The 19,623-nt window shown below is 40.2% G+C and overlaps 2 protein-coding genes across 2 annotated transcripts; one reads left to right on the forward strand and one right to left on the reverse strand.

The window, feature by feature from the left end:
- Nucleotides 1-557: 557 nt before the first annotated feature.
- On the reverse strand, nucleotides 558-2,209 carry smim20 (small integral membrane protein 20). Its single transcript, XM_084403989.1, has 3 exons — nucleotides 2,029-2,209; nucleotides 1,106-1,162; nucleotides 558-904 (listed from the first exon to the last, which is right to left on the reverse strand). The coding sequence occupies exons 1-3, from the start codon at nucleotides 2,135-2,137 to the stop codon at nucleotides 864-866; spliced, it is 207 nt and encodes a 68-aa protein (XP_084260115.1). The 5' UTR covers nucleotides 2,138-2,209; the 3' UTR covers nucleotides 558-863.
- Nucleotides 2,210-2,400: 191 nt separating this feature from the next.
- Nucleotides 2,401-18,966, forward strand: plaa (phospholipase A2-activating protein). Its single transcript, XM_084403985.1, has 14 exons — nucleotides 2,401-2,635; nucleotides 3,704-3,897; nucleotides 4,001-4,101; nucleotides 13,312-13,432; nucleotides 13,612-13,779; nucleotides 13,868-14,003; nucleotides 14,091-14,260; nucleotides 15,515-15,666; nucleotides 15,818-16,037; nucleotides 16,153-16,218; nucleotides 16,310-16,381; nucleotides 16,467-16,574; nucleotides 17,001-17,168; nucleotides 17,709-18,966. Exons 1-14 carry the CDS (start codon nucleotides 2,487-2,489, stop codon nucleotides 18,278-18,280), a joined length of 2,397 nt encoding a protein of 798 aa, XP_084260111.1. The 5' UTR covers nucleotides 2,401-2,486; the 3' UTR covers nucleotides 18,281-18,966.
- The last annotated feature ends 657 nt before the right edge of the window (nucleotides 18,967-19,623 follow it).

Consider the following 19,623-nt stretch of genomic DNA (forward strand, 5'->3'; position numbering starts at 1 on the left):
TAAGGCACTTTAGTTAACCGGAAATAGAGCTGAGGTCCAACTAAAGATATACTTAAGTATATTTGATTCTGCTAAAGTGGAACTATTGCAAGTATACTTTAGGTACACTTTAAATATATTGTATTTAAAGGCTGATATTATACAGAGATCATACTATCCTTACTAATAGTAACTTTAAAACACATTTTAGGCTTAATATTAAGAAATGTGCATTTTGCAATAAAGAAGTACTCCACATAAAGTTTAATTATAATATTTATTTCAGTAAGTCTCAAGCAATATATGACAGTAAATATGTTAACGGATTTGTAGTATACTTAGTATGAAATAAATCAAATTTTACTAGGGGTATTAACACACAAAAAAAGTCTCCTGTGTGCAAATAGCAATACTAACAGAAAACAAAGGTTTTGTGTCAGATTTGAGGTATTTAATAGAGGTTTCTCACTTGTGTTTGATGAACTATAACCAAAGGTCTGAAAATATTCTTCCCAGAAGATGAAGTGTGACCGCCATCTAGTGGTCATATTTTGGTGAAACAAATAGGCAAGTTGAGGAACAGTTCCAAGATATTTTATTCATAATAGATAGAGAGCAACATTATGTCACTCGGTACATACACCAGAATTAATTAACACAAGTCATTAAAGTGATCCATGAACATAATATTTTTAAGTGCTGACTAACAAAGCAACACATTGTTGATTAGTCATTCTAGTTTCACACCCGTAAAGCCTCATTTGATGCATGGTGGCAAAAAGCTATTGTAAGTGTGTCGCAAATACGCAATCCTCCTCAACTGAGTTACACATCAGTCCTCATGTTTATTCATTCAGTTTTCATCCACACAAGTATCACTGGAATCATGATTTTGGCTTGTAGGGATCAGACCAGATCTTCACACCTAATTCAAATAGGACACATAACAGGACAATCATATAAAGAAACTATTGTCCGTTAAATAGCATTCATTTGGGCCTAATGCAAATAAACTGTAGTAGGCTATGTACTAGAATCTATATTATATACAGTTCTACTTGCTAACAGTGTAATAAATCAAACTCACAACACTTTACAGATATCATAAAGAGTGAGCATGACTTACCAACAGGCTGCACATCTGCTTGATTGACTCCAGTTCGATTCGTCTTCTGGACCTGCTCTGTAAACACATGAACAACAATTCAGACTCTAGAGAATTCAGACAACTTTTTATTTGGTGAATCTTACAAAAACAAGACCCTTCCACTTTACTTTTGGCTTTCCTTTTTGTTTGTTTGAGCTCCCATTTTATTTTATGTTTTAAATGTTTAAAACAATAATAAATATCGTTTTTTAATTTAATCTCAGTGTGGTATTTTGATGTATTATTTAAACATGCTAATATTTTGAATTAGATTATATTTTTATGATTTGCTTTTATTTTAATTTGAGTTACAGTAATTGTTTTTGTCATGTTTATTCGTTTTTGTTTTTAAATGTCTGTATAGTTTTTATTAAGTTTTACTTTTTAGAGTTAGTTTATTTAGTTTGTTATTGCAGTACTTCAATTTAAGCTAAATAATGAGAAATTATGTCATTCGGCAGCTTGCAGAAATAAAATACGTTAAAATATATATATAGATATTAATTTATTTTAGTAGGCTACATGTTTTTTTATTTCACGTAACGTTAATCAATGTTATTTTTTTTATTTATTTTTTATTATAATATAAAGTCTTATTAAGGTAACGTTACTTTAAAAATAGAAGTCGTTTCCATTTAATTCAGCGTAGATAAAAAAAAAAGACAGCAAAACATTCTACAGTCAGTCAGTGACGTACAGTATAAATTCTTCACAAATAGTCTATTATTTAACATTAATGCTTTCACTAACTTACCTGCACTGAAACTGATACTGATACTGATAAGACTACTGAGTCACAAAATGCAATATAATAGAACGTGATGTTATTTTAGATTACATAAACAAACCACAACAACACATATGCAGTGTCATAATGACTAACGTCAGTGATAAAGACTTACTGTAGTCTTCAGAGTGAGTGAGAGGGTGGAAAAATATAGGATAAAAAGCCACAGCCACAGCTGCAATAAAGCCTCCAAATATAAGCGTTATCCTCTTATTTGTGGACATGATTTTGACAGATTCACCTCATCCGAGGACAAAAAAAAATCAACTCAATCTAGCTTTTCCGGGTTGAAGTTCATATCTTAAAAACAAGTTTAAAGTCTTCTATTAATCGACAGTTGTTCTATATTAAAAGTCTATATTCAAAATGATTCTCATTTTAAATATTATTTACATACATATGATATTATACTCGTAAAATGTTTTATGTGTTTTACAAATGTATGTGCTAACAGTATGGCAGAATAAGAATTGATAGCGGGACTTTTATTCTTTCGAATGTTCTCCCGTCATGCAGTGTGTGTAGTGTTGCTGTGTCAGTGCGTGCAGTGATCGCTGTCTTTCATCAGTAATAATGTCCGGTAGTAACTCATACAGACTGCGCTGCTCTCTGCCCGCCCACGAGATGGATGTCAGGGGTCTCGCCGCTGCCGCCTTTCCGGACGGAGCCTTTGTGTCCGTGTCCAGAGACCGAACCGCTCGGCTCTGGGTACCGAACCCGAGGTACATCTCCACCAGCTTCCTCCTCCTGCTGCTGCTGCTGCTGCTGTGTATACTATCGTTACCCTGTTTACTTTTGTTTCCGTCGGTTACTAAGCTAAGCGGTTTACAGTTTGTAGAGTTAATGTTTTGAGATGGGCTGCCAAATCAAGTGAAATTTGCCAACTCATGAGCATCATATCTGAAACGAAACTGACCGGTGTTGGTTTCCTGACATACTACACTCCACTAATGTAACGTTAACGTTAAAGGAATAGTTCACCCGAAATGAATAAGAAATTATTTACTCACTGTCTTATTGTTCCAAACTCGTATGGGTTTTCTTTCTTCCTGCATAATATTTTGTTTCATATAATGGCCGTAAAGGGTGACTGAGGGTGTCATTTTGCCTTTTGTGATCCACCGAAGAAAGTCAATACATATTGTTGACAGAATTGTCATTTTTGGGTGAACTGTCCCTTTAAACTTCTCTAAGCGTTCTCTGGATTCGATTCATATTCAATTAGACAAATATTAAAAACAAAACATAAGTAAAACAAATAAATAAAATCATATACACTACAACTCAAAAGTTTGGTGTCAGTATTTATTTATTTTTTCAAAATAAAGTAAAATTATTACTTCAAATAAATGCTGTTCTTTTAAACTTTTTATTCATCAAAGCATCCAGAAGAAAAGATTTCACACACAAATATTAAGCAGAATAACTGTTTTCAATATTGATAACAATATTTTTTTGAACAGCAAATTAGCATATTAGAAGGTTTTATGAAGGATCATTTGACACTGAAGACTGGAGTAATGATGCTGACATTTCAGATTTGCCATCACAGAAATTAATTCTGTTTTAAATTATATTAAAATAGAAAATGGTTGTTTTGTAATTCACAATATTACTGTATTTACTCTATTTTTGATCAAATAAATGCAGCCTTGCTGAGTAAGATACTTCTTTAACACTTTTGAATAGTAGTGTATAAAGGATACATTTTAAATGTATAATAAAAACAGTCCTATTAAAAATGACATAAACACTGTTAACATAGCTAACTCTTCTGTATTTTGTTGCAGTGAAAACCAGGCCTTTACTGAGATGCTCTGCATGAACGGGCACTCAAACTTTGTGTCTTGTGTGTGTATCATCGCTCCGAATGAAACATATCCCCGAGGGCTCATCGCCACTGGAGGACACGACAACAACATCTGTGTGTTTTCACTAGACCGACCAGACCCTCTGTTCACCCTCAAGGGCCACAAAAACACAGGTACTGTCCACTGCTAATTATTTATTACAGTGGTTTAACTGCATGCAGATGTTCTTGGAATTATTTCTGTACCCATTCCTGCTGTTTTTGTGTGTGTTTACAGTCTGCACACTCTCAGCTGGCAAATTTGGCACAATACTGAGTGGCTCATGGGACACTACAGCCAAAGTCTGGCTCGGAGAGAAGTGCATGATGACTTTACAGGTAAAATGCCAGGGTTCTTGGGATCACCACTGTAGGTCCAATATCCATTTGGGACCATGTGCAGGCTATCTTCCCTAATTGTTTTCACAAGTTCACACTTACTGTACATGCAATTGTATAGAGTTAAAGGGATAGTTCACCCAAAAATTAAAATTCTGTCGTCAATTTCTCACGTGATGTCGTTCCAAACCTTTTTGATGAAATATGTGAGATTTCTGTCCTTCCATTGACAGCTACGCAACTGCCACTTTGACGCTTCAAAATGTTCATAAAGAGATCGTACAACTAATCCATATGAATTGAGCGGTTTAGTCCAAATTTTCTGAAGAGACACGATTGCTTTATATGATGAACAGATTGAATTTAGGCTTTTATTCACATATAAACATTCATCAACTCACACATACGTTGTGGTAAACGGAAGCTCAAGCATGTTCTCTTGACCACAAGAACCAATGAGGTTCATTCTCGTGTTACGCAGCACGTTTAAGCTTCAGCAAGAACCAATGAGGTTCATTCTTGTGTTACGCAGCACGTTTAAGCTTCAGCAAGAACCAATGAGGTTCATTCTCGTGTTACGCAGCACGTTTAAGCTTCAGCAAGAACCAATGAGGTTCATTCTTGTGTTACGCAGCACGTTTAAGCTTCAGCAAGAACCAATGAGGTTCATTCTTGTGTTACGCAGCACGTTTAAGCTTCAGCAAGAACCAATGAGGTTCATTCTCGTGTTACGCAGCACGTTTAAGCTTCAGCAAGAACCAATGAGGTTCATTCTTGTGTTACGCAGCACGTTTAAGCTTCAGCAAGAACCAATGAGGTTCATTCTCGTGTTACGCAGCACGTTTAAGCTTCAGCAAGAACCAATGAGGTTCATTCTTGTGTTACGCAGCACGTTTAAGCTTCAGCAAGAACCAATGAGGTTCATTCTCGTGTTACGCAGCACGTTTAAGCTTCAGCAAGAACCAATGAGGTTCATTCTCGTGTTACGCAGCACGTTTAAGCTTCAGCAAGAACCAATGAGGTTCATTCTTGTGTTACGCAGCACGTTTAAGCTTCAGCAAGAACCAATGAGGTTCATTCTAGTGTTGCGCAGCACGTTTAAGCTTCAGCAAGAACCAATGATGTTCATTCTCGTGTTGCGCAGCACGTTTAAGCTTCAGCAAGAACCAATGAGGTTCATTCTCGTGTTGCGCAGCACGTTTAAGCTTCAGCAAGAACCAATGATGTTCATTCTCGTGTTGCGCAGCACGTTTAAGCTTCAGCAAGAACCAATGAGGTTCATTCTCGTGTTACGCAGCACGTTTAAGCTTCAGCAAGAACCAATGATGTTCATTCTCGTGTTGCGCAGCACGTTTAAGCTTCAGCAAGAACCAATGAGGTTCATTCTCGTGTTGCGCAGCACGTTTAAGCTTCAGCAAGAACCAATGAGGTTCATTCTCGTGTTACGCAGCACGTATGAGCTTCAGCAAGAACCAATGAGGTTCATTCTCGTGTTACGCAGCACGTATGAGCTTCAGCAAGAACCAATGAGGTTCATTCTCGTGTTGCGCAGCACGTTTGAGCTTCAGCAAGAACCAATGAGGTTCATTCTCGTGTTACGCAGCACGTTTAAGCTTCAGCAAGAACCAATGAGGTTCATTCTCGTGTTACGCAGCACGTTTAAGCTTCAGCAAGAACCAATGAGGTTCATTCTCGTGTTGCGCAGCACGTTTAAGCTTCAGCAAGAACCAATGAGGTTCATTCTCGTGTTGCGCAGCACGTTTAAGCTTCAGCAAGAACCAATGAGGTTCATTCTCGTGTTGCGCAGCACGTTTAAGCTTCAGCAAGAACCAATGAGGTTCATTCTCGTGTTACGCAGCACGTATGAGCTTCAGCAAGAACCAATGAGGTTCATTCTCGTGTTACGCAGCACGTTTAAGCTTCAGCAAGAACCAATGAGGTTCATTCTCGTGTTACGCAGCACGTTTAAGCTTCAGCAAGAACCAATGAGGTTCATTCTTGTGTTACGCAGCACGTTTAAGCTTCAGCAAGAACCAATGATGTTCATTCTCGTGTTGCGCAGCACGTTTAAGCTTCAGCAAGAACCAATGAGGTTCATTCTCGTGTTGCGCAGCACGTTTAAGCTTCAGCAAGAACCAATGAGGTTCATTCTCGTGTTACGCAGCACGTATGAGCTTCAGCAAGAACCAATGAGGTTCATTCTCGTGTTACGCAGCACGTATGAGCTTCAGCAAGAACCAATGAGGTTCATTCTCGTGTTGCGCAGCACGTTTGAGCTTCAGCAAGAACCAATGAGGTTCATTCTCGTGTTACGCAGCACGTTTAAGCTTCAGCAAGAACCAATGAGGTTCATTCTCGTGTTACGCAGCACGTTTAAGCTTCAGCAAGAACCAATGAGGTTCATTCTCGTGTTGCGCAGCACGTTTAAGCTTCAGCAAGAACCAATGAGGTTCATTCTCGTGTTGCGCAGCACGTTTAAGCTTCAGCAAGAACCAATGAGGTTCATTCTCGTGTTACGCAGCACGTATGAGCTTCAGCAAGAACCAATGAGGTTCATTCTCGTGTTACGCAGCACGTATGAGCTTCAGCAAGAACCAATGAGGTTCATTCTCGTGTTGCGCAGCACGTTTGAGCTTCAGCAAGAACCAATGAGGTTCATTCTCGTGTTACGCAGCACGTTTAAGCTTCAGCAAGAACCAATGAGGTTCATTCTCGTGTTGCGCAGCACGTTTAAGCTTCAGCAAGAACCAATGAGGTTCATTCTCGTGTTGCGCAGCACGTTTAAGCTTCAGCAAGAACCAATGACGTTCATTCTCGTGTTACGCAGCACGTATGAGCTTCAGCAAGAACCAATGAGGTTCATTCTCGTGTTACGCAGCACGTATGAGCTTCAGCAAGAACCAATGAGGTTCATTCTCGTGTTGCGCAGCACGTTTGAGCTTCAGCAAGAACCAATGATGTTCATTCTCGTGTTACGCAGCACGTTTGAGCTTCAGCAAGAACCAATGATGTTCATTCTCGTGTTACGCAGCACGTTTGAGCTTCAGCAAGAACCAATGAGGTTCATTCTCGTGTTACGCAGCACGTATGAGCTTCAGCAAGAACCAATGAGGTTCATTCTCGTGTTGCGCAGCACGTTTGAGCTTCAGCAAGAACCAATGATGTTCATTCTCGTGTTACGCAGCACGTTTGAGCTTCAGCAAGAACCAATGATGTTCATTCTCGTGTTACGCAGCACGTTTGAGCTTCAGCAAGAACCAATGAGGTTCATTCTCGTGTTACGCAGCACGTTTAAGCTTCAGCAAGAACCAATGAGGTTCATTCTCGTGTTACGCAGCACGTTTAAGCTTCAGCAAGAACCAATGAGGTTCATTCTCGTGTTGCGCAGCACGTTTGAGCTTCAGCAAGAACCAATGAGGTTCATTCTCGTGTTACGCAGCACGTTTGAGCTTCAGCAAGAACCAATGAGGTTCATTCTCGTGTTACGCAGCACGTTTAAGCTTCAGCAAGAACCAATGAGGTTCATTCTCGTGTTACGCAGCACGTTTGAGCTTCAGCAAGAGCCAATGAGGTTCATTCTCGTGTTATGCAGCACGTTTGAGCTTCAGCAAGAGCCAATGAGGTTCATTCTCGTGTTACGCAGCGCTTTTGAGCTTCAGCAAGAACCAATGATGTTCATTCTCGTGTTACGCAGCGCTTTTGAGCTTCAGCAAGAGCCAATGATGTTCATTCTCGTGTTACGCAGTGCTTTTGAGGTTCATTCTCGTGTTATGCAGCACTTTGAGTTTCAGCAAGAACCAATGATGTTCATTCTCGTGTTACGCAGCGCTTTTGAGCTTCAGCAAGAGCCAATGATGTTCATTCTCGTGTTACGCAGCACTTTGAGTTTCAGCAAGAGCCAATGAGGTTCATTCTCGTGTTACGCAGCACGTTTGAGCTTCAGCAAGAGCCAATGAGGTTCATTCTCGTGTTACGCAGCACGTTTGAGCTTCAGCAAGAGCCAATGAGGTTCATTCTCGTGTTATGCAGCACGTTTGAGCTTCAGCAAGAGCCAATGAGGTTCATTCTCGTGTTACGCAGCGCTTTTGAGCTTCAGCAAGAACCAATGATGTTCATTCTCGTGTTACGCAGCGCTTTTGAGCTTCAGCAAGAGCCAATGATGTTCATTCTCGTGTTACGCAGTGCTTTTGAGGTTCATTCTCGTGTTATGCAGCACTTTGAGTTTCAGCAAGAACCAATGATGTTCATTCTCGTGTTACGCAGCGCTTTTGAGCTTCAGCAAGAGCCAATGATGTTCATTCTCGTGTTACGCAGCACTTTGAGTTTCAGCAAGAGCCAATGAGGTTCATTCTCGTGTTACGCAGCACGTTTGAGCTTCAGCAAGAACCAATGAGGTTCATTCTCGTGTTACGCAGCGCTTTTGAGCTTCAGCAAGAGCCAATGAGGTTCATTCTCGTGTTACGCAGCAGGTTTGAGCTTCAGCAAGAGCCAATGATGTTCATTCTCGTGTTACGCAGCACTTTGAGTTTCAGCAAGAGCCAATGAGGTTCATTCTCGTGTTACGCAGCAGGTTTGAGCTTCAGCAAGAACCAGTGAGGTTCATTCTCGTGTTATGCAGCGCTTTTGAGCTTCAGCAAGAGCCAATGAGGTTCATTCTCGTGTTATGCAGCACGTTTGAGCTTCAGCAAGAACCAATGATGTTCATTCTCGTGTTACGCAGCAGGTTTGAGCTTCAGCAAGAACCAGTGAGGTTCATTCTCGTGTTATGCAGCGCTTTTGAGCTTCAGCAAGAGCCAATGAGGTTCATTCTCGTGTTATGCAGCACGTTTGAGCTTCAGCAAGAACCAATGATGTTCATTCTCGTGTTACGCAGCGCTTTTGAGCTTCAGCAAGAGCCAATGATGTTCATTCTCGTGTTACGCAGTGCTTTTGAGCTTCAGCAAGAGCCAATGATGTTCATTCTCGTGTTACGCAATGCTTTTAAGCTTCAGCAAGAACCAATGATGTTCATTCTCGTGTTACGCAGTGCTTTTGAGCTTCAGCAAGAACCAATGATGTTCATTCTCGTGTTACGCAGCGCTTTTGAGCTTCAGCAAGAGCCAATGATGTTCATTCTCGTGTTACGCAGCAGGTTTAAGCTTCAGCAAGAACCAATGATGTTCATTCTCGTGTTACGCAGTGCTTTTGAGCTTCAGCAAGAGCCAATGATGTTCATTCTCGTGTTACGCAGCAGGTTTAAGCTTCAGCAAGAACCAATGATGTTCATTCTTGTGTTACGCAGTGCTTTTGAGCTTCAGCAAGAACCAATGATGTTCATTCTCGTGTTACGCAGCACGTTTAAGCTTCAGCAAGAACCAATGATGTTCATTCTCGTGTTACGCAGTGCTTTTGAGCTTCAGCAAGAACCAATGATGTTCATTCTCGTGTTACGCAGCACTTTGAGTTTCAGCAAGAACCAATGAGGTTCATTCTCGTGTTACGCAGCGCTTTTGAGCTTCAGCAAGAGCCAATGATGTTCATTCTCGTGTTACGCAGCAGGTTTAAGCTTCAGCAAGAACCAATGATGTTCATTCTCGTGTTACGCAGTGCTTTTGAGCTTCAGCAAGAACCAATGATGTTCATTCTCGTGTTACGCAGCAGGTTTAAGCTTCAGCAAGAACCAATGATGTTCATTCTCGTGTTACGCAGTGCTTTTGAGCTTCAGCAAGAGCCAATGATGTTCATTCTCGTGTTACGCAGCAGGTTTAAGCTTCAGCAAGAACCAATGATGTTCATTCTCGTGTTACGCAGTGCTTTTGAGCTTCAGCAAGAACCAATGATGTTCATTCTCGTGTTACGCAGCACGTTTAAGCTTCAGCAAGAACCAATGATGTTCATTCTCGTGTTACGCAGTGCTTTTGAGCTTCAGCAAGAACCAATGATGTTCATTCTCGTGTTACGCAGCACGTTTAAGCTTCAGCAAGAACCAATGATGTTCATTCTCGTGTTACGCAGCGCTTTTGAGCTTCAGCAAGAGCCAATGATGTTCATTCTCGTGTTACGCAGCAGGTTTAAGCTTCAGCAAGAACCAATGATGTTCATTCTCGTGTTACGCAGTGCTTTTGAGCTTCAGCAAGAACCAATGATGTTCATTCTCGTGTTACGCAGCAGGTTTAAGCTTCAGCAAGAACCAATGATGTTCATTCTCGTGTTACGCAGCGCTTTTGAGCTTCAGCAAGAGCCAATGATGTTCATTCTTGTGTTACGCAGCAGGTTTAAGCTTCAGCAAGAACCAATGATGTTCATTCTTGTGTTACGCAGCAGGTTTAAGCTTCAGCAAGAACCAATGATGTTCATTCTCGTGTTACGCAGCGCTTTTGAGCTTCAGCAAGAGCCAATGATGTTCATTCTCGTGTTACGCAGCAGGTTTAAGCTTCAGCAAGAACCAATGATGTTCATTCTTGTGTTACGCAGTGCTTTTGAGCTTCAGCAAGAACCAATGATGTTCATTCTCGTGTTACGCAGCACGTTTAAGCTTCAGCAAGAACCAATGATGTTCATTCTCGTGTTACGCAGTGCTTTTGAGCTTCAGCAAGAACCAATGATGTTCATTCTCGTGTTACGCAGCACTTTGAGTTTCAGCAAGAACCAATGATGTTCATTCTCGTGTTACGCAGCACGTTTAAGCTTCAGCAAGAACCAATGAGGTTCATTCTCGTGTTACGCAGCGCTTTTGAGCTTCAGCAAGAGCCAATGATGTTCATTCTCGTGTTACGCAGCAGGTTTAAGCTTCAGCAAGAACCAATGATGTTCATTCTCGTGTTACGCAGTGCTTTTGAGCTTCAGCAAGAACCAATGATGTTCATTCTCGTGTTACGCAGCAGGTTTAAGCTTCAGCAAGAACCAATGATGTTCATTCTCGTGTTACGCAGCACGTTTAAGCTTCAGCAAGAACCAATGATGTTCATTCTCGTGTTACGCAGTGCTTTTGAGCTTCAGCAAGAACCAATGATGTTCATTCTCGTGTTACGCAGCACGTTTAAGCTTCAGCAAGAACCAATGATGTTCATTCTCGTGTTACGCAGCAGGTTTAAGCTTCAGCAAGAACCAATGATGTTCATTCTCGTGTTACGCAGTGCTTTTGAGCTTCAGCAAGAGCCAATGATGTTCATTCTCGTGTTACGCAGCAGGTTTAAGCTTCAGCAAGAACCAATGATGTTCATTCTCGTGTTACGCAGTGCTTTTGAGCTTCAGCAAGAACCAATGATGTTCATTCTCGTGTTACGCAGCAGGTTTAAGCTTCAGCAAGAACCAATGATGTTCATTCTTGTGTTACGCAGTGCTTTTGAGCTTCAGCAAGAACCAATGATGTTCATTCTCGTGTTACGCAGCACGTTTAAGCTTCAGCAAGAACCAATGATGTTCATTCTCGTGTTACGCAGTGCTTTTGAGCTTCAGCAAGAACCAATGATGTTCATTCTCGTGTTACGCAGCACTTTGAGTTTCAGCAAGAGCCAATGATGTTCATTCTCGTGTTACGCAGCAGGTTTAAGCTTCAGCAAGAACCAATGATGTTCATTCTCGTGTTACGCAGCACTTTGAGTTTCAGCAAGAACCAATGAGGTTCATTCTCGTGTTACGCAGCGCTTTTGAGCTTCAGCAAGAGCCAATGATGTTCATTCTCGTGTTACGCAGCAGGTTTAAGCTTCAGCAAGAACCAATGATGTTCATTCTCGTGTTACGCAGTGCTTTTGAGCTTCAGCAAGAACCAATGATGTTCATTCTCGTGTTACGCAGCAGGTTTAAGCTTCAGCAAGAACCAATGATGTTCATTCTTGTGTTACGCAGCAGGTTTAAGCTTCAGCAAGAACCAATGATGTTCATTCTCGTGTTACGCAGTGCTTTTGAGCTTCAGCAAGAACCAATGATGTTCATTCTCGTGTTACGCAGCACGTTTAAGCTTCAGCAAGAACCAATGATGTTCATTCTCGTGTTACGCAGTGCTTTTGAGCTTCAGCAAGAACCAATGATGTTCATTCTCGTGTTACGCAGCACGTTTAAGCTTCAGCAAGAACCAATGATGTTCATTCTCGTGTTACGCAGCACATTTGAGCTTCAGCATGAACCAATGATGTTCATTCTCGTGTTACGCAGCGCTTTTGAGCTTCAGCAAGAGCCAATGAGGTTCATTCTCGTGTTACGCAGCGCTTTTGAGCTTCAGCAAGAGCCAGTGAGGTTAATTCTCGTGTTACGCAGTGAGTTTAAGCTTCAGCAAGAACCAATGAGGTTCATTCTCGTGCATCAAGCAGACTTGGTTGAGCTTCTGTTTATGTTTGCTGATATGAACATGCTCTTTATGAACATTTTGAAGCATCAAAGTGGTAGTTGCGTAGCTTCCAATGGAGGGACAGAAAACTCTCGGATATCATCAGAAAGATCTTCATCTGTGTTCCGAAGATGAATGAAAGTCTTACTGGTTTGGAACGATGTGAGGGTGAGAAATTAATGACAGAATTTTCATTTTTGGCTCAACTATTCCTTTAAGTATGCATATTTAGTGTGCTGTCCGAAGGGAGGGCTCTGTGTTGGAGTGGTGGAGAGATGCTGCAATTCTGTCACAGGACAGAGGTGAGAGACGCCTATAAATACAGGTCTCTTCTTACGCTGATTGGTTGGATTACCTGAACGTACTCCTTCAGAACTTTGTTAAATAAACTTCATTAAATAAACTTCATTATGAGAAGCGAAAATTGTATTTTTATTTTGCCAAAATAAAAGCAATATGGTTTAAAATTAAGAAATGATGATAATATAAATAATATATATTAGTATGGAAATTTTTGTTTTTTTATTAATTTTAATATATTAATAAATGTATTATATTTTTACACTATTTTTTAATAGTAAAATAAAAATATTACAATTTCATTTTTTGTTTAATAATTTCATTTAGTAATAATAATTATAGTCATATTGACATATAAAGAAAAAAATGTTTTGTCCAAATTGGACCAGGAGGGTTTTTATCGGTATTTTTATCCGTAATTGCAATAATAAAAAAATAAAAATCACATCGTGCAGCCTTACACCACAGCTTTTCTTAAATGTGTCCCCCTCCCCCACACTGTCTCTTTAAGAGGGAGATCAGATACGCTGTTATTGCTTGCAATCGATTCCAGTACAGTGTGAATATGTGCTGACTGGTTTTCCTCTGTTATTGCTGCTCCACAGGGACACACGGCTGCTGTATGGGCCGTGCTCATTTTACCGGATCAGGGCTTAATGCTCTCTGGATCAGCTGACAAGACCATCAAGCTATGGAAAGCTGGTCGCTGCGAGAACACCTACACTGGTACATTGGCACAACTGATACATCTAATGCTTTTTACAAAACAACATTGATGCTGAATATAGAAACTGTGGAGCTTGTTTAGTTTTTACAGCTCTCCAGAAGGGGTCACCATTTGTAAAGATTGTGGCACTGGTGAAATGCAATGTTTGACTGAAATATTTGAAATGTGTGTCCTGCAGGTCATGAGGACTGTGTGCGAGGGCTCGCGGTGATAAACGACGTGGAGTTTTTCTCCTGCAGTAATGACGCCAGTATAAGACGGTGGATGGTGACGGGTGAATGCGTGCAGATTTACTACGGTCACACTAACTATATCTACAGCCTTGCTGTCTTTCCTAACGGACAAGGTGATTACCTTTAGTTTTGTTGTATGTTTGATACATTTTTGTGCATAAAATCTCCCATATTGTCTTCTCTTTTTTTTTCCTGTCAAAGACTTCATAAGCTCAGGAGAGGACAGGACACTGAGGGTGTGGAGGAAAGGGGAATGTTCCCAGACTATCCGTCTTCCTGCCCAGTCAGTGTGGTGCTGCTGTATTCTGCCTAATGGAGACATTGCAGTGGGAGCCAGGTATACATACTATTTCTGTGTCATTTATTTAAACTAGTTGCAATGTATTAGCCTGCATAAGGCTGAGCGTTTCACGTTTCTCTGAAGCGATGGCATTATCCGTGTCTTCACTGAGAGCGAAGATCGTGTAGCAAGTGCTCAGGACGTGCAGGCTTTTGAGGATGAGCTCTCCAAAGCCATCATCGATCCCAAGACTGGAGACTTGGGCGACATCAAGGTCGAGGACTTACCTGGGAGAGAACACCTTAGTGAACCAGGTAAGCCTTGTACACATGCAGTGTTTTCAAGAACATTAAGCAGATGTGTTTGCTTAAAATGGATCTTAAGTATACAAACATAAAATAGACTACCATTCAAGATTATGGAGTTTTGAAAGAAATTCATACTTTTATCTACCAAGGCATTAATTAAAAGGGACAGTAAAGACATTTATGTAGTTACAAAATATTTTTTCAATTCAAATAAATGCTGTTATTTTGAACTTTATGTTGATCCTGATAGGATTGAATCCTGAAAAAAAAATGCCTGTTTACACAAAAAATATTAAGCAGCACAACTGTTTTTAAAATTGATAAAAAAAAATTGATCTTGAGCAGCAAATCAGCATATTAGAATGATTTCTGAAGAATCATGTGACTGGAGTAATGATGCTGAAAATTCAGCTTTACCATTTGCAGGAATAAATTACATTTTAAAATAGTTATTTTGAAATGTAATAATATTTCACAATATTACTTTTTACTGTATTCTTATTCAAATAAGTGCAGCCCTAGTGAGCATAAGAGACTTTTTTTTTTCAAAACATAAAAATATCTTACCAACCCCAAACTTTTGAAAGGTAGTGTATATAAGTATTATATTATATTATATTTAGTGCTGTCAATCAAAAAAAAAAAAAAAACTAGATTAATCACACATTTATTCTGTGATTAATCGCAATTAAAAACACTTTTATCACAATTATTATAATGTAATAATTTCACAGTTAATCTTAACGTTGACAGCACTAGTTGTATTATATTATAAGCAGTATTGGGGAAAGTTACTTTGAAAAGTAAGGCATTAAAATATTGCGTTAACTCCTTTAAAAAGTAAATACCTGGTCTATTTAGTAACTTTTAATGCGTTACATTACTTTTGCATTATCAACTGGGCTGGGCTTGTTATTTTATTTATTTTTTAAACAAAAAAGTTCTAATTTTGAGCAAATGTTCTATATTTTGGCCAAACTACAATACAATAACCATCAATTTAATCAAGATTTCTCTCAAAATGAGGATAGAAAAGGTGTCAGTCATGAAATGGGAAAACAAAGTAACTTGTGTTACTTGTTTGAAAAAGTAACTCAGATATTTTGTTTCAAATTTAAAGTAATCATTACTTTACTAGTTACTTGAAAAAAGTAATCTGATTACGTAACTCGAGTTACTTGTAATGCGTTACACCCAACACTGATTATAAGTTTATATAAAATCGAAATGTTTGCTCCCTGTATTATGGCATATTTTTAGGGAATCGTGATGGACAGACGCGGCTCATAAAGGAGGATTCTAATGTTGAAGCGTATCAGTGGAGCATGAGTGACGAACGCTGGGTGAAGATTGGAGATGTTGTGGGCGGGTCTTCTCAGCAAAGTTCAAAGCGAGTGATGTATGAAGGCAAGGTGAGACACTAGTAGATTGTAGTTTGTATGGTCTGTCATTGGTTTGAAGTTAATCTTTGTTTAATGTCGAACGTTGATACTGTACAGAGGTTAAACCATAGCTAATCAAGTTGCAATCATCTGGTAAGCTCTGTGCTTTCTTTGCCTAAAGGAGTACGACTTTGTCTTCACCATCGACGTGAATGAGGGCGGTCCACCCATGAAGCTGCCTTATAATGTGACCGATGACCCCTGGCTAGTAGCTCACAACTTCCTGGAGAAGAATGACCTGAGCCCCATGTTCTTGGATCAGGTGGCTAATTTCATCATCGAAAACACTAAAGGCCAGACTCTTGGGCCAGCCCCCGCCTCGGTCGCAGACCCCTTCACAGGTAACCGGATCACTTATAAATACCTGGTGTGGTGTATATTCACGTACACACACCTTGTTCGGTTGAAGGTAAAGACTGAAGTGTGTTTTATACTGTATTCCTCCTGTGTTCTCAGGTGCAGGGCGGTACATCCCAGGTTCAGGAGAAGGCAGCCAAGGATTTGGTGTTGATCCTTTCACAGGTAAACTTTTTTTGAATAGCACTTGTTATTTTCTAATATGAAACCAAAGGTTGTTGTAGGTTTTGAGAGATGTTTGTATTTGTTTGTGCAGGAGCTGGTCGGTATATACCCGGGTCAGAATCCACAGGCAGAGTGCATTCAGGCGGAGCTGATCCTTTCACTGGTAAAATACATAGATATGTGCAAATACACAGCGCCACACTCACACGTGGATCATGTGCACTAATGTACCTCTCGATCCTCTCCAGGTGGCAGTGCCTATTCCTCTTCCTCTCGCCAGAAAGCCACAACAAACATCTTTTTCCCCAATACCGATGGAGTTATGTTTGAACAGGCGAATATCACTCAGATTCTTGGTAAGTGACACTTTTACATCCGAATTTTACTGCTCTAAGATGTAAGATGGCCCACAGGCTTTTCAGGTTGGGTTGAAAAATGGCAAAAAAGTGCCATAAAGTAGCATAATACAATGTTAATAACATGGTATTCTGTGAAGCAGTGTTATTTTAGTATTATTGATACTATTAAAGTTTTTAATATTTATTTTATTTCAAGAAATTATTTTGTTTTAGTTTTTGTTAAACGTAATTATAAAAACCCTGCTATATATGAATATATGTGTGTATGCATTGAAGTGTTTTTGACTTCATCTCCGTGGGACCCTCGTGATTGGGTGGTCCAGGCCCCTCTGGAGAGCCGGGCTGCTCAATCGATAATGTCATACTTGCTGACAATAACCTCTCTTGTATTCCCACATAACATTTCCCCAATATCACGTATAGGTAAGCTTCGTGAGCTGAACAACGATGCTCCTGCGGACCATAAGCTGAGTGACCCAGCATTGGACTGTCTGGAGAAGTTGTTAATGCTAGTTTCAGACCCGAAGATTCAGGAACAGCCCACAGCAGATCAGATCAGTGTTCTCTGGAGGACTAGCCACTGGCCAGAAGGCAAGACATTGAGATTACTTTATTAAAAAAAATTTATAAACAATTCACTATACTACCAATGTTTAGCAAAGAATCACGGAGGGCAAGGGTGTCCAATCCTGCTCCTGGAGGTCAAGGTCCAGCACAGTTTAGCTACCTTCAACCCTTATGAAACCAATTATCAAGGTTTCAGAATTACAAACACCGACTAGTCAGGTATGTTAGAGCTAAACTCTGCGGGAAGATGGCCCACCAGAAGCAGGATTGGACACCCCTGACTAGTTTGTTTGAAGCATTTGATTCGGAACCTGGGGCCAGTTGTATATCTAGTTGTATATCTACTAGATGTCTTCAAGAAAAAAATAGATACTAACTAAATGCTAATAACCTACAATAACCATCAATTTAATCAAGATTTCTCTCAAAATGAGGACAGAAAAGGTGTCAGTCATGAAATGGGAAAACAAAGTAACTTGTGTTACTTGTTTGAAAAAGTAACTCAGATATTTTGTACTATAGTAAAGCTCAATCAATTGAATCAGTCATCATCTCCCTCCTCAGACATTGTCTTCCCTGTGTTGGACATCCTGCGCTTGGCTGTGCGCCATCCTGAAGTCAATGCCCAGCTTTGTGGCGGGACAGAGGGTGCCAGTCTTTGTAACCATCTCCTGGGTCTCATGACACCCGAAGGCAGGCCCGCAAATCAAATGCTGGCGCTCCGCACTCTCTGCAACTGTTTCTCTGGGTCCCACGGCCGCGCTCTACTCTTGGGGCACCGTGACACGGTCCTGTCCCGGGCCGGAGACCTCCGCGCCGTCTGCAACAAGAACATCCACGTGGCGCTGGCTACCCTGCTGCTCAACTACGCTGGAAGGTTGTACGGTCAACCCGCTGAGATCGAGGCCAAGGCACAGTGCTTGTCAGTGGCCAGCACTGCCTTAGAGGTCGTACAGGACAAAGAGGCCGTCTTCAGGCTGCTCGTGGCCCTGGGGACCACAGTGGCCGGGGACAACACCGCAAAGGACCTTGCTCGATCTTTGGGTGTCAACTCTCAGATTTCTAAATACGCCAGGGTCTCTGAGCCGGCTAAAGTGGGCGAGTGCTGCCGACTAGTGCTCGATGAACTGCAGTGATGTCGGGAAGGTGTCAAAGGATGCAGCCGTCGTCTTCTCCTTCTATTACTACACCTCCATGATAAAACCACCATCTTTCAGATCTCTTAAACCCCAATCTCTATATCATTAGTTTGTATTTAAATTTTCACATTTTGATGCTGAATGGATATGAATGAATGCATGATGTGAATAAACACTGGTGATTAATCTAAATCGTTCTTAAAGCAAGACTCATGTTATTGATGTAGATCGGTGGTTCTCAACCTTTTTGACTCGAAGGCCCCCTTGTTGTCCAACACAATATTTTTAGGTTAAACCCACGTCTGCACACATGACGTGACAAAGCCCATTATAATCAGTGATACTGTCTACACTGGATGTGGCGCCACGTTACGACACCTGTTTCATTTCTGAACAGAAGAAACTCCATTCCATGCATTTCCACTACATCCAACAACAGGACATATGGATTTAGAACTTTCTGTTTTGACAAGTATAGTAAGGACCTGGTGTAGACAACTGTAAGATATTTCTGGTGTTTCTGCTTTAATTGACAAAGCTGCTTGTTTTCAAACTTTTTTTATTAACGGAAACTAGTAGTATTGATGTATTGAATGAACATTCATTTTGTGATTCCAGACGTTTCTAGAACTGTAAAGTATGTTCTTGAATAAAGGCCAATAACTATAAAATAGTTATTGGAGAAATAAAAAAATAAATTCAGTTTATATATGATTTTATTTCAATTGAAATTATTTTAATATATTAATAATATTAATAATTATCCTGTGGCTTAATATTAATAATATTAATAAGCATCCCCTGGTTGAGAATCACTTACAGATATCTATCATATCATTACTTACAGTACTTAACATAAAGTCAAAATGAAAGACTGCATTCAGATTTTATTGTCATAATGTGGAGTAAGTGGGCCTTTATTTGGACTGAAAAGTGATCTCCGTTTTTCAGGAGGTCAAAATAAGAGCGTCAGCTATGGGTGTGCGATACCGATTTTAGATCGTGACCGATTAACGAAGAGTACGGAGATCGTAGTATCGTGCATTCTACCAGTTGCAGATCTGGCGCAGCGCCCCCGTCCCAATAACAACGCCACGTACGTCATCACATTTAGCAACACAGCGTGACATTGCACTTCTTCGTCGTCACTAAAGTTTATTATTTGCATGCGTTTTAAAGCCTTAATTGCCTGTTAAACTTTTTATTCACTCTGTTCCGAGATACGCTTTTCTATGGAAGCTTGTTTCCGCCAATGAATAATAAATAAATAATAATAATTGCGACTTTTTATCTCACAATTCTGACTTTTTTTCTCACAATTACGAGATATCAAGTCAGAA

Source organism: Rutilus rutilus (genome assembly GCF_951802725.1).
Source record: "Rutilus rutilus genome assembly, chromosome: 3".
Classification (NCBI taxonomy): domain Eukaryota; kingdom Metazoa; phylum Chordata; class Actinopteri; order Cypriniformes; family Leuciscidae; genus Rutilus; species Rutilus rutilus.